Source organism: Hevea brasiliensis, chromosome 9 (genome assembly GCF_030052815.1).
Source record: "Hevea brasiliensis isolate MT/VB/25A 57/8 chromosome 9, ASM3005281v1, whole genome shotgun sequence".
In the NCBI taxonomy this organism is placed as follows: Eukaryota; Viridiplantae; Streptophyta; class Magnoliopsida; order Malpighiales; family Euphorbiaceae; genus Hevea; species Hevea brasiliensis.
Window position 1 is genome coordinate 10,727,290 of NC_079501.1, and position 14,244 is coordinate 10,741,533.

The window sequence follows — 14,244 nt, forward strand, 5'->3', positions numbered from 1 at the left end:
ATATGGAGAGAGTAGCCTTTTATTTTGATATTTTTAAGAATTATACGTATAAATTAATTTGATTAAGTAATTCATTATTATTAGTTAACACATTTCTCATTTCTATGAAAAAAAAGGGGTCTCCATTCGTTTCTCATTGAAGTTCTATTTGAATACATTTTGTTTTATGGCACTTTGATTACTACTAACTCCACTTTAGCAGTTCAGGAAATGCAAAAGAATTATGAGATCAACAATTGGAATATGCACTACTGATTATATATGACTTCTCTCTTCTTATATTAGATTATAATCTCAAACCACTATTAAAGCCCACGATTAAAAACACTACCATTCTAAAAAAAATAATAATAATAAAATTGGTCGTGGTATATTATTTTATAACAATATGTTCAAAATAATATTAAAAAGAAAGAAAACTTTATCCGCCGAAAATAGAATTAAGAAAAGAAAGATTATTAAAGCCACATATATTCTCCATATAGGCCTATGTATGCCTAATGAGCAGTTAATTAATCCCCCATAAGACCATTTATTTTCTCACTTTGCAGTTGCAGGCATCTCATCTCCAGAGGACTTTGTATCCATTAATGAAGAAAAGAAAGGTTTCAACAGATAGTGGAGAGAATCTTTTTCTTTATATATATATATATATTTATATTTATATATTCTCTAGTAACGTATAACTCATGGGTTTGCCGATTGAAGTACAGTAATAACATTTAGCATTCTATTCGCACTCTTCTATGAAATTTCTATAAAATTTCTTCTGGAGGCATAGAAGCACCAGTGGTCTAGTGGTAGAATAGTACCCTGCCACGGTACAGACCCGGGTTCAATTCCCGGCTGGTGCAAAGTAATACGCCTATTTTGCCTTTTGCCAATTTTCTTTCGGTTTCCGAGTTCTGACAAAAGTAATACTGCTCAAAAGTGAAAAATTTAAAACCTCAACCGTCCCGGCACGGAATTTCAGAGCTCTGTTGTTTGAGTTTCAGCCACACGCCTCGCTCAGTTGCTTACCCCATCTTCTTCGACATGGACCCGTCTATTCAAGTCGTTTGCTTCAATTTAAGCCCACATCTTTTTATTATTTCTTGTCTCTATAAATATTTCTAGTTTATTAAAAAAGTTAATCATACAATTACATTCTAATCAATATTTAAAAATACTTTTATTTATTCTCAATTATTATATTATTTTAATAATAAGAAAATTTATTAATATTCTATTATTGATATTACAGTCTCTCAAAAAATATATTCAAATATCCTGACAGAGTCTGAATTACTATAAGTAATTTACACTTGCATCATTCACAAAAAGACGATCTCAAGTCTACATCAAAACTTATATAAAGGTCATTATATGCATGCAAATCTCTTACTTAGATTCTCATCTTTTTGAAGCTAATTTTTCAATATTGATTTAAGTACTGAAGTGATTGTCCATTAATCCACCTAATAGTCTCTGTTGTTATATTCAAGTCCATGGATTCATCAATCCGTGAAAAGGAAAACAACATCAATTACTTATAAATTTATTTTTATATTGCAAAAATGAAGGTTTTTATTCATATAGATATCAGTAGATGGATGTTCCCTTTAAGTCTTAATTTCGTATTAGAACCACCTATTACCATTGAAGCATGTATAAGATTTCAGTTTGCAATTTTCAAATTGATAGTCATTAAAACAATTGTTAACTTGTGAATTAGCTAATAATTCTAATTAAACATTAATTATCACCAATTAAATTCCGCCCTTCCATTGAAGTTGGTTGAATTTAAATTTCAATAATTTTAAAAATAGAGTTAAAATATCTAATCTCTTTATAAAAGTAAAATATTTATATTTCTGGAATATAAGATTATATCAACAAAAATTAACTCCTGTCAACTCTTTGAGTGATTAGTATGTTTATGGTTATGGTTATGAAAATTCAAAATTATGAGAATTTTATGGGATTTTAACTTATTGATTATTAATATTGAAATTGTTTTTAAAATTGCGAAATTTTAAATCCAATTTTTTTTAATAAGACAAACAAACGTCTCGCTGTTCCGCGCATGGACCATCGTGTTTCACGTCAATCACCTAATCTTTCACACGCTATCGCAAGTTCCCACCTTCCCTTCCAATTCCATGCCTATTTAGCCCATCCTCCTCCCAAAAGCTTTTCAGAATACAGCCATGGCTAAGACTGAGCTCAAGCTTCTTGGAGCACGGGCAAGCCCATATGTTATGAGGCCAAGAATTGCCCTTAACATCAAATCTGCTGATTATGAGTTTCTTCAGGAAACTCCTGGATCAAAAAGTCAGCTCCTTCTTGAATCCAATCCTGTCCACAAGAAAATCCCAGTTCTCATTCACAATGGTAAGCCCATTTGTGAATCTCTCATCATTGTTGAGTACATTGATGAGGTTTGGTCATCTGGTCCATCTATTCTTCCTTCTGATCCTTATGATCGTGCCATTGCAAGATTTTGGGGTGCCTATGTTGATGAGAAGGTATGTCAGTGGATTTCTATCTCCACTTCTTATATATTATTGCAAAATAACATTTCTTGAGATGTGGGTGTTCTTCTTTGCTGCATAACTAATTAACCTTCATGAGTCTACTACGGTACTATGTTGCTGCTGATAATGAGGGGAAAAAATAATAAGAAATTTGAGATCAGTAAATCAAGATTGACCAAGGCATGTTTGTTTTTAATTGTTTCATTTGTTTGCGTTTGGCATTTGGCAATTAACAACTAAATATTAGGGTTAAGCACAAAATTAATTACTAAAACTTTAATCTTTAGATTTAACCTTTCAATGGATCCTCTCATGTTTGACTGTAATCTATATGCAGTGGTTCCCAAACCTGAGAATCCTTTCAACTGCTGAAGGAGAGGCAAGAGATCAGGTTATAGGGACATTGGTTGAAGGGCTTGTACTGCTGGAGGATGCATTTGTTAAGATTAGCAAAGGGAAGGCTTTCTTTGGAGGAGACCAAATTGGGTACCTTGACATAGCATTTGGTTGCTACTTGGGGTGGTTGAGAGCCTCAGAGAAGATGAATGTAGTGAAGCTGCTAGATGAAGCAAATACTCCTGGTCTTGTAAAATGGGCTGACACGTTCTCTGCTCATCCTGCTGTGAAGGATGTCATGCCAGAAATTGATAAGCTTGTTGAGTTTGGAAAGTCTCTTGCAGCCAAATTCAGAGCTGCAAAAACTGGGTCCTCCTAATTAAGTAACCATATCATGCCTGTTCAGCTAGTGTGTTGTTTTGATTGCTAGAACGAAAAAGCTGCCTCAAATTGTGATGAATCTTGAAACTTCATTATTTAGAACTAAATTCGAGTTACTATGAACAATGAAAATGTCAGGCAGCTAGTGTGCTGTTTCTGCTTTGCTAGATTGTTGAAACGATGCCTGTAGTACCATGAGAGCTTATATATTACAGAAATAAAATTGAATTAGTAGGGACAATAAAGAAAGATGGTAGCTTTGTGTTACCATTTATTCGGTTTACTTGAATTATTATGAGCAATGAGTAGTAGCTTTTATATTTACCATTTTTTGTTGGGACTTTGGAGTAATTTCACTCAGTCTTTGAATTTTAATTTTCGAAGATATGCTATTTTTAAACTTAATGAATATAAATTAATAAAAAAATAATTGTAAAATGGAAAATATTCTCTCTCGTGCCGAAAAGATTTGTTGGCCTCTTATTCTCTCCACTTGTGCTGCCCACCTTCTATGATCCCTCTCTTCAATCCCCATTTCACCCACAAATCCACTCTCTTCTTCAGTACAAGGGGGAAGACGGATAAATTTTTAAGATATTTTAAATTTTTTGAATCAGTCACAATTTTTTTTTAATTGTAATTAAGTATATAGATAAAAAGGATTTTGAAGAAGTTTTATATTATAAATGAAAATAGATGTTTAATATTATAATGAGAATAAATAAAAGGATTTAAACTAATGAAAAAAAATAAAGCATTATTTTTCTCTCATATAAACTCTTTATATATTATTCAAATTGTTATAATTTTATGTGTGATTCATACTCATTACTAATTTGTATATTTTATTTTTTTAAAAAAACCTCCTTATATAGCTGGGTTTTGAAGGATTGTTGCTAGCTTTCTTCTACTTTTTTTTTCCCACTATTTTAGTTTTTTTTAATAAATAAAAGTAATTCTTTTTTTTTTATGGATTTAAAGAAAATTTTGGCGTAATATGAATATTTTTTTTAATCTTTTAGTAGAATTTCTTAGTTAGGTAGAAAATTTTTTGTAATTTCCTGAAGATATTGGTTAAAGTAAGCTTAGCTGATTTACATGGTAGAAAATGTTTTGAGTCAATTTATTCGGAGATTAACCCCATTCACATTTGTAAGTATATCTGTTTTCTTAACGAAAATGTTATTGCGAATATAAATATATGAGTTTGATACAGTCGAGCGACATTGATGCTAGATAGATATTTGATAAAAGAAACGAATTTATCAAAAACGTAGATGGATAGAAAAAAGAAGTCTATGGGATTCGTACAGGGACACGGTTAATAAGCGAACCAACGTTGGTGTCCCCGACACACAACCATGCTTGCTTTGTCCTTATTCTCATTTCCCTCATCATCGTCTTGTGACACCTCCCACACCATACCCACACTTATACATGAAGAGATTGCCATTTGCTAACTGGAGAGAAATTGGAACCACAGAGAGATGGAGGGAGGTGTCAAATTGGACAGATGGGGATACCAAGTCAATACCACTTCCGATGCTTGCATCTCTGCCATCAACTCTTATTATCACCAGGTTTCTTTCTCTCTCTTACCATTCTTTATTGGTTTCTGGGTCTTTGTATCTGGAATTTGTGATCTGGGTTTTTGGTCTTCGTTAATTCATCAAGGTGCTAAGCTATGGGAGAGAGAGACGTGTGATTCTGGATGCGCCTATTCATGACCAGGATTGCTTATTAGCCAACCTTTTAGCTGCTCATTTCCTCTGCTCTACCGATCCTTCTCGAGCTCCTTTCCATTTCCAGGCTGCCAAGTCTCGACTTGTATGTCTTTCTTTTTGGGCATTTGTTTTTCCCTGAAGTATCTCAAAAGTATCTATACCTAACTCTTTTTTTTTTTTCTGGGATTTTTGTCCCTCTCATGATTGAAACTTCTGTTTCTACACAGGAACAAGCAACCTCATATGAAAAAGCGGTTTTTGATGCGATTAATTCTTTGATTTCAGAGAACAGAGACGATGATGTTGCTGTTGAATGTCATGCCAAGGTAGAAGAGCTGTTTTATTGAGTTTTGATAACTTCTGCTGTTTCCTCCAATTCTGAAGTTGACTCGTTAAATTCATTTTCTCTGAAGAAAAATTAGGTGTTTGAATTGAATGGATTTTGGAAAAGAACATGACTGGGATTTTGATGCATAATATGGCTTGAGTCACCCTAAATGATGAAGTAATTATCATTAGTTTTGTCTTGCTGACAATTGCTTTTTATAGTTTTAAGTCCAAGTTCTTCTTTCCATCTTCTTCGAATTGAACCGAACTTACAATATCAGTTGAAAGTTTGTTTTTATAAGACAGTGAAACTACATTTTTAGTATGGGCTTTAGCCTTCATCTGAAATTTTTTTGCTTCGTGTTATTTGTTGATTTCATACGAGATTTGCAAATTGTATTTATGTATTGCAGCTCTTGAATGACTACCCAAAAGATCTAGTTTCTCTTAAAAGGGCTCAACTGTTATGTTTCTACATGGGTAGACCTGACCTGTCTCTGGGCCTTGTCCAACAGGTTCTTTCTACTTCTTCAGAGAATTTAAGGTTTATTTCATATAATTGGGTTTGATAAGAATTTTGTTTCAATAGGTTCTACCCAAAAATGAACAAGAAGATTATATATATGGCATGCTTGCTTTTCCATTACTGGAGCTGGGCCGAATGGCCGATGCAGAGAAAGCTGCAAGAAAGGGATGTGAAGTAAACAAGCATGATTACTGGGCACAACATGCTGTGAGTTCTAATTGTTTTTAGTATTCTTTGATAAATTATGTATTAGCTTCCTTTTACATTTCTTCAACATGAAAATTTATCATGGAACAGTTCTATAAAATCTTGTAGAAGGCCGAACATGATTTCAGGCTTCTTGAACTTACCATATAAATTTAAATTTTAGCAAGGAGCTACAATCTCTAGTAACTAAGCCCTATCCATTGAGTGCTGGTTCTTGTGCAGGTATGCCATGTTCTTCAGTATGAGTGTCATTTCAAAGAAGCGGTAGAGTTCATGGAAGAATGTTCGTCTTCTTGGAATTCTTGTTCATCATTTATGTATGTTTAAGATAGTGGTTTAAACTTGCTGTTATTATGAGTTTATTAATTGATTTCCTTGATGCATTGGGTGGTTTAATTGTTTTGATCTACAGGCTGACGCATAATTGGTGGCATGTAGCTCTTTGTTACTTGGAAGGTCATGCTTCAATGCAAAAAGTACTAGGAGTTTATGATCATCGTATCTGGAAGGAGTTGGAAAGAGATGATGCCACATCTCCAGAGGTATATTAGCATGTAAATCTTTTCAGATAAAGCAGATTTTTGCATTACAAGGTTTAACGTTCTTGTGCATTCAGGTGTACTTGAATGCCTTGGGTTTATTATTGCGTGTGTACGTGCGGGATACACTTGATGTCTTTGAGGACCGTATGAAGGTCTTAGCAGATAGAGTAAAAGACGAAGTAAGTTACAAAAGCCATCATGCTTTGAAAAACCCTAAAAATGTAATCAAGCAAGTTATGAATGACTGATCCCTATAAAGAATTAGTTTCATTATAGTTTAGCGAATTTGTGTGTTGTTTTAGGAAACTGTTAGCAAAAATATTTGGATGAGTATTTCTGCTTTATTTTACTTGGATGGCCAAATAATAGACATTATGAAATTTTATATGGAAACTTCCCTTACGAAACATGGTGCAATTGGCTAGGATTTGATACTGGCTTCATTTTGGTTCCTCTCAGTTTATCATGGACAATGAAACAAAAAGCTGAATTTTGGAAACATGATCTTGCTGATGTGTTTGACAGTGTTGTTAGAACAAGGACATATAACAGTGACTGATATGCAGGTTGCTATGCTTAATTTTTTAAATTTTTTTTAAATCATTAGGGAACTACATTTCTGGCAGCATTTAGCAAATTACAAATTTAAAACTTCATTACTTTGACTGGGAATCAGAAGCCAAGAATAACTAAATATTAGGAGGACTGTGCAGGCTTGTTTAGAGTAAATTGCTCAGGTTACGCTCTCTTCAAGGAACAAGCCACATATGGCTAAATTGTTTGAAATGTGGCTTGATTCTAATGTTCCGTCTGATATATGCAAGCCTGCAGAAGCTTGGCAAAAACAATTTAGCTGTTTCTTTTCTGTTAGGCATGCAGACATCTTTCATCCCTGATTGTGTTTTACGTACCTGATCTTTGTTTAAAGTTCATAGTATTATAATAATTTCCCTTGTCTTAGGCCTTAGAGTACAGAAATCTGGAGTAGACGCATACGGGACAATAAAGCATATGGAGAAAACATCACTTATAAGATTACCACTTATAGTTATAGTGTCTGTGTTCTGACTTGAAGGAAGCACTAATTTCCAATGTGATCTTATTTTACAGACGTATCTTCCTTGCTTCGCAGGCAGTGATTTCATAATATCACTAATGCATGTATGTGTGTTCATATCTTGATGCTCATTTCTAATTGTTCTGTGATATTTATGTATGCACTATAATATTTAGGCCAACTGGCATTTGGAATGGCACCTTGACCTGTTGATATTATGGGCCTTAGCTAAGACTGGTGAACTATCAAAAGCAGAAGATTTACTCAAGGGCTTGAAATCCAGGTAAATGCTTCTTTCCTTGTTGATATATTTTTCTTATGTAGTTTGGCATTTATTTCATTGCAATTTGATTCTGTGCACTCAAGTCACCCTTTTTCTGTGTAGAATTTGTAGTATGAACAAGAAGAAGCAACAAAGAATGCAGAGAGGAATGCTGGTTTGCTCTTGTTCACTGCTTCCTTTGCCATTCTTGTTTCACTGCTTTGTTTTTGCTTTTCCAAGTTGATACATGATGAGTATAGACTCTAGATGCATTGCATTCATATTGCATAGACAGGCATGGCATTGACTACTTTTTGCAACAGTTGGAAACCATAATTTTTTAGGGTTTGCATTGCAGCTCTCTTCCATTCATAATGCTCCTATTGTAAATTGTGTTTTGGTTTGATCAGTTGATTTTATGTTAGCTTGGATCTGCTGGCATTATTTTGTTCTGTTACTGTAAAAGGTGGAATTGCTTTTAAAAATTCATAGATTTATTTTTGCTTGTTCCCAGCTTGCAGAAGCCCTGTATGAGTATGGGAGGGGTAACAACAAAAAAGCGCTGGAAGTACTAGGTCCTGATTTTGATGCCAATGATTGCAAGGTATTATTCTCAAGCTGACTGTGCGTTCTATATCTAGATGCATTTGCATGAATTTTTACCAGAAGATATGATTTCTTACTTCTTCATGCTAGATGATTGGAGCATCTGATGAGCAACTTGAGGTATTTAATGAAGTCTGGTATGATATGTTGCTGAATGCTGGACAAGCTACCAAGGGTATGATATCTCCTACTTTTGCAATCTACTTGTTGGGTGTGTTTATCTGACCTTAGTGCCTGAATTGTAGCAATTGAAGTAATTGAGAAACGTATCAAGAAGAGAGAAGGAGCCCCTTTCATGTGGCGCCTGCTGGTAATGGCTCTGACTTGAACATATTGGTATCTTGCTTGAAAAGGTTATATACGTCATAAGTGCATATAGATGAATTTAATTTGTCCATCTTTGGTTCAGGAGAGGGGCTATGCAATGACCGGCAGGCAGGAAGCTCAAGTTGCTGGTGAGAAGGCTAGGGCATTAGAATCTGCATACTTCATTTAGATGGTATGAACATGCAACTATTGTGCATTGCTGTTGTTAGCAGTTAGAAAGGTGGAATCATCGTTCGCCGAAGAATCTGATCTTTTTTATAATGTATGTAAATCCTGCTCGTTAAGATGCTTATTTTCATCCTAAGATGGTCTGGACAAAAAAACAGATGCTTCCATTAGAATTCCACTCATAGATAATGTAAAAGTGTAAGTTGAATAAAAAAAGTCTCTCTTGTTTCTTTTCACTTCCATAGCAATGGAAACAAAATGGCTTTAAGTGTTATAATTTCTGTTGATAAGAATACTTTATCCATTTACTAAATCGAATTGATGTGAAATTTTAGCACAAATATTACACACGCTAAGATTGGACATAGAGAATTATGTCCAAGTTTACCTCAAAAAGCGTTTTATAAAAAAAAAATAAATAAATAAATAAATTGTCTATTTCATATAAAAAGCACTTTATATACTCATACGATGGATGTGAGATCTTAACAATTTTCACTGGTGCAAATGATGTTTGCTGTGTGGCATTTAGTCGGTTCTAATTAATGAGCATATGGTGCTCAGTGACTGAGCTTTCAAGTCGGCTTCCCAAATCGCAGCAAAAAATAGTTAGGTGGGTGTAGCGGCTGGCATCCATTAGCTGAAGCCAATGCCAATCAAGGGAGAACAAAGAAAAAGTGAAAGCATGAGTGTGTTGGTTAAAGCAAGGATAAAAGGCAATGATGCCAGAGATGAAAAAGAAGCTGAAATCAATTACTCTGCTTGAGTGAACAACTTATCGTAGTTCCCTTTGATAAGTATTTCTGGACATTAATATGCTAATAATTGACTCCTAATTATTATATCCCTTACCAACTGAGATAAATACCAATTCCAAGTTGTGGTTTCAATTATAACTGACGAAGACTTATCATTGCATTATTAATCATCAGATATGACAACTCTGAAATTATTCTCTCATATCTGGTTGTAAACGATTATATGCGACAAATGAACCTCATGTAGGGAAGGGAATGCAAGATGAAAGTAAAATTTCCCCCTCGTTTTAAAAGATACCCCTTGCCATATTGAATATAAGAACCTAAATACCACCCACAGCCACATGATGAGTAATTTTTTGAATGGGCGAAATCATGTGGGTACCAAGATTTGATTTTTAATTATACATTACAATAAAAATATATTCCCTATTTTAAGAAAGCGAAACCCTAAATTTGAAAATAAGAGCGCCAAAAAGTGTCAAATTGGGGTGTTGTGACATGAAAAATGTAATAAACATTCTATTTTTATCAAAGCTTCTATATGCATCCAAACAAAAACATGACCCACTCAATCAATCACCAACAAATCACCCCTTTGCCACCTCACCCAAGTCATTTGACCCGCCAAACCCACGCGTGCGGCTCCGGACCCGCTTCAGCTCCTCCACCACCTCCCTCGAATCCGGCCTATCATCCTTATCCGCCGCCACGCATCGGAATGCCAGCTCCGCCACCGCATATACGCTCTCATTCCCCTCCCCCTCCACAGCCAATACTGGGTCCACTACCTGATGGAGCTGACCCATTTGGATCTTGGATACTACTAGATCAGCCAACGCCATTTCTCTCTTGTCTCTGCTCTGATCCACCGCTTTCAACCCTGAAATTAGCTCTAATAACACCACTCCGAAACTGTACACGTCGCTCTTCTCTGTCAACCTGAAGGACCGGTGGTAATCCGGGTCCAAGTACCCGGGCGTGCCCTGAGGTCCGGTCCATACATACCCAGATGAAGACGATGACGTTTCCGGGAAAACCAGGAGCCTTGAGAGTCCAAAGTCCCCGACTTTGATTCTCATATCTTTCTCAACAAAAATGTTTGACGATGTTATATCTCTGTGAACAACCGCCGGCTGAACCGCGAAATGCAAGTACTCCAGAGCTAGAGCCGTTTGCAATGCAATATCAATCCTCACTTGCCATGTTAAAGACGCTTTGCGGCGCAAGCTCTTCGGGCCATGGAGGTGGTCGGCTAGAGTGCCATTAGGGACATAGTCGTATACTAGAAGTAACCCTCTCGGGTCGCTGCAGTATCCGTGAAGCTTAACGAGATTTGGGTGATCTATTGAAGATAATATCAGGATTTCATTGCAGAATGACTTGGTAGAGAATGCTCTGCTAGCGGCGGCGGCATTGTGTTGTTTGTGCAGGTATTTAACAGCAACGATTCGACCATCGTAGAGATGGCCCAAGAATACGGACCCGAAACCACCATCACCAATTTTGCGCTTTGGGTCGAAGCGGTTGGTGGAGGATTCCAGCTCCTCGTAGGTGAATACGGGAGGAAGCAGACTAGCAGAGCGGTAGCGGTGAAGGAATAGTGTTGTTGGGTCTTCTTGTGTTGCTAACGATCTCAAGCGCCTGGACCTGTAAATCGCTGCAACAACCAAAATGACGAGTAGTAAACACAGTACTGTGAAGATTGAACACAAAATGGCAATTCGATTAGCATCATCTTCGCGAATCCAAGGAGGTGAGAAGCGAGATCTAGGCTGAAAACAGAGGAATCGCTTTTCTGGGTCTGACGAATTGAAGCCGCAAACTCCATTCTTGGATTTGCAGTCTCTGCAGTTTGAGAAGTAAGAATCTTGAAATTCATCATACTCAACCTGGAGACCAATCGTTAACAACTTGTCAAGAAAGCCTAGAATGTCATATTGACAGCCCTGCCCGGAGAGAGGGCGGTGAGTAGATCCACAACCATGGAGGAGTTGAGCGGGGTTCTTGATGAGCTTGCATTCCCAGGGACAATGACTGCAATTGGGGAGATTTGGGAAGGAACAAGAGCGAACAACAGAGAGGCGAGCGCAGTCAGAGTCAGAAAATCGAAATGGCGAACCAGAGAGATTGATGGATTGGGCAGGAATGGAAAGAGAAGAACAGTTGGTTTGAGTCGATGTTTTGGTGGGTGTAAAGGAGTGGGTTTGGGGAGAGAGAGTGAGAGAAGAAGAGTTAGGTTCGAAGCGTATGAGATAGAAAGAAAGATTGTTAATGGAGATGATGGAGTAAGGGGAAGAGCATTTCAGTTGGAAGGAAGGGTGACCACAACCGGGCGATATAGAGAAGGGAAAAGGAGGAGCAGATGGGAATGGAGGACAAGAAGATCTGGAAAATGCTTCAGGTTTGAAAGCACAAGCTTGACCACCAGCTAAAATGGCATTCAGAGAAAACACTAGGAGTAGGAAAAAGACAGCGGAGGAAAGGGGTGAGGGTGGTTGAGGCATTGAGGAAGAGAGAAAGCATAACAATATTCATCAACAAAAGAAAGACGAAACAAGCGATTTTTTTGATCTGAAGAGTGAAGAGAGAAGGAGGGAGGAGAGAAAAGGGTTCACGTGAAGAGTGAAGACAAAAACAACTCGAAAGGGGTGAGAACCTGCGACGCGAGGGCCAAGGTGTTTTGAAAATTGCTTTAGGAGTCTAAAAATCTGAAAGAGAAAGAGACAGCGAGGTTTTTTAACCTTTTTTTTTTTATTTTATGTTCAGTCTTTTTTTTTTTTTAATCGAAAGATATATAGATTCGTACTTCACAACAATAAATAAAGACCTGAAAATTGGCATTTGGCCTGGAAATACTCCATATATATACTATTTATTTGCAGGCTGAGCCCCTGCTCTGAATGAGTGGGGGGATGACATATGACTGTTACTGAGGGAATGCGTGCGTTGACTGCAATCTCCAGAATAATGACTTCTGCTGACTCTACTATTAAAATACCGCAATTTACTCCTGATTTTGTTGGCCTCTTATGTGGGCCTTTTGCATTCCCATTTAAACAAAATCTGTACTTCATGGCTTTGTTATTTTGGAAAGCTCATGCTCAATTAATATAACACAGTAATTCTAATTTCAAGCTTTATAATTTAAAATTGTTAAAATTAATAAAATAGAAATTGAAGCAAATCCATCCCCGGCTTCCCTACAAACTTCAGGTCTCCTATTGTCTTCCTCAAGTTCTATTTGTTCAAAAAGATTCAACGTTGCCATTTATACTAGCAAGAAATTTGGTTGAGGAAATGATTTTAAGAGGTTCCTTCGCAAACACCATCCCTCTAGAAAAATAAAATTCAGCCATCCCAGCTCGCAGAAGAGTAACGTAACTCCACGAAAATGTTTAGGCATCTTTATGGCCAATACAAACTGTACTTGCTCTTCATGAATGGATGTGAGGGACGCAACGTTAGTATTGGCTCTTGATAAAAGCTTACCCACTTTCTTTGCTAGGGAAAATGATTGACAAGTTTGGTGGCGCAAATCGCAGGACTTCCAAAGAAAATAAGCAGAAAACATGAAAATTAGAATTGATGGAGTGAGGAGCTGGAGGTGGAGATAAGGGAGGCTATTCAAGTGATAAAAGGAAAAGATAGAGAAAGATTATATGCGACTAGGAAACTTGGCATTGAAGACAAACAAGATTTTAGCCATCTCATCAGGGCCATTTCTCACTGGCATTCCAGCTGCTGCGTCTGCCTTTGTAGGTTACAGTTCTTGGGCAGCAATAGTTGCTGTGGCTGCATGCGTTTGAGCACGCTGGCCAGGTTGGTGTGGTGGTGGAGTTTACACTGCGCTGGATTCTTCTCACATATATATGGAGGAATCAGTTGAGTCTACACTAGAAGATAATGATTTGGAGAAGAGCGAACATGGAGAACTGTTCGAAGTGAATTTGGCTTTACAGCCCAAAAATCTTCTTCTCGCGTAGATGGAGCCAACTTAGATGAATTCGTTAGTAAACTCTTTATATATTTATTGTTCATATTGGGTAATCTCCCCAATTCTCTTATCTGACAGAGGAAATTTATTCAACAGTCAAGAATTCTGTTTATTTTTCATTCCCGAAAAAGAGTGTTTCTAATTGTTCATTCTTAGCTTAATGCTCAGATTGAAATCTATACACATTGTACACCACTTTGTTATTTAAGGTTATATTGATAATTGTGCTTTCTAAATCATATATAGTGAGCAATCATGATTAAAATCAGAAACATAAAATTTATGTAATTGGCAAAAAATAGAACATGACTAGTCATAAACCCGCCCAATGCTGCGGTCTAATATTTTTATTATTAAAATTTATACAATACTTATCAATTATTAAAATTTATATATTTTTATATAAAATTATTGTTTATAATTTATTATAAAAATTATTTAATTATTTTTAGTCTACACATATAATACATCCATATATGATAAGGCAAAAAAAGCCATAATGCTAACACA

At 36.3% G+C, this 14,244-nt stretch overlaps 3 protein-coding genes and 1 non-coding gene across 5 annotated transcripts; 3 read left to right on the forward strand and 1 right to left on the reverse strand.

Annotated features, from left to right (window-relative positions):
• Positions 1-783: 783 nt before the first annotated feature.
• On the forward strand, positions 784-854 carry TRNAG-GCC (transfer RNA glycine (anticodon GCC)). The gene has a single exon. It is a non-coding gene; the product is annotated as a tRNA-Gly (tRNA).
• Positions 855-2,066: 1,212 nt separating this feature from the next.
• On the forward strand, positions 2,067-3,522 carry LOC110668454 (glutathione S-transferase U17). The gene is made up of 2 exons (XM_021829681.2): positions 2,067-2,507; positions 2,854-3,522. The coding sequence occupies exons 1-2, from the start codon at positions 2,190-2,192 to the stop codon at positions 3,229-3,231; spliced, it is 696 nt and encodes a 231-aa protein (XP_021685373.1). The 5' UTR covers positions 2,067-2,189; the 3' UTR covers positions 3,232-3,522.
• A 917-nt stretch (positions 3,523-4,439) lies between these two features.
• On the forward strand, positions 4,440-9,215 carry LOC110668480 (uncharacterized). Of its 2 annotated transcripts, XM_021829739.2 has the most exons (15): positions 4,440-4,813; positions 4,908-5,060; positions 5,185-5,283; positions 5,698-5,799; positions 5,874-6,017; positions 6,240-6,334; positions 6,430-6,559; positions 6,634-6,738; positions 7,670-7,720; positions 7,793-7,899; positions 8,002-8,053; positions 8,393-8,482; positions 8,575-8,659; positions 8,730-8,794; positions 8,894-9,215. In XM_021829739.2, exons 1-15 carry the CDS (start codon positions 4,721-4,723, stop codon positions 8,978-8,980), a joined length of 1,458 nt encoding a protein of 485 aa, XP_021685431.1. In that variant the 5' UTR covers positions 4,440-4,720; the 3' UTR covers positions 8,981-9,215. The 2 variants fall into 2 exon arrangements, with proteins under 2 accessions (XP_021685431.1, XP_021685433.1); XM_021829741.2 differs by lacking the exon at positions 7,670-7,720 and having other exon boundaries at positions 4,445-4,813.
• Positions 9,216-9,914: 699 nt separating this feature from the next.
• On the reverse strand, positions 9,915-12,445 carry LOC110668494 (LEAF RUST 10 DISEASE-RESISTANCE LOCUS RECEPTOR-LIKE PROTEIN KINASE-like 1.5). The gene has a single exon (XM_021829760.2). It carries the CDS (start codon positions 12,242-12,244, stop codon positions 10,328-10,330), a length of 1,917 nt encoding a protein of 638 aa, XP_021685452.1. The 5' UTR covers positions 12,245-12,445; the 3' UTR covers positions 9,915-10,327.
• Positions 12,446-14,244: the final 1,799 nt, after the last annotated feature.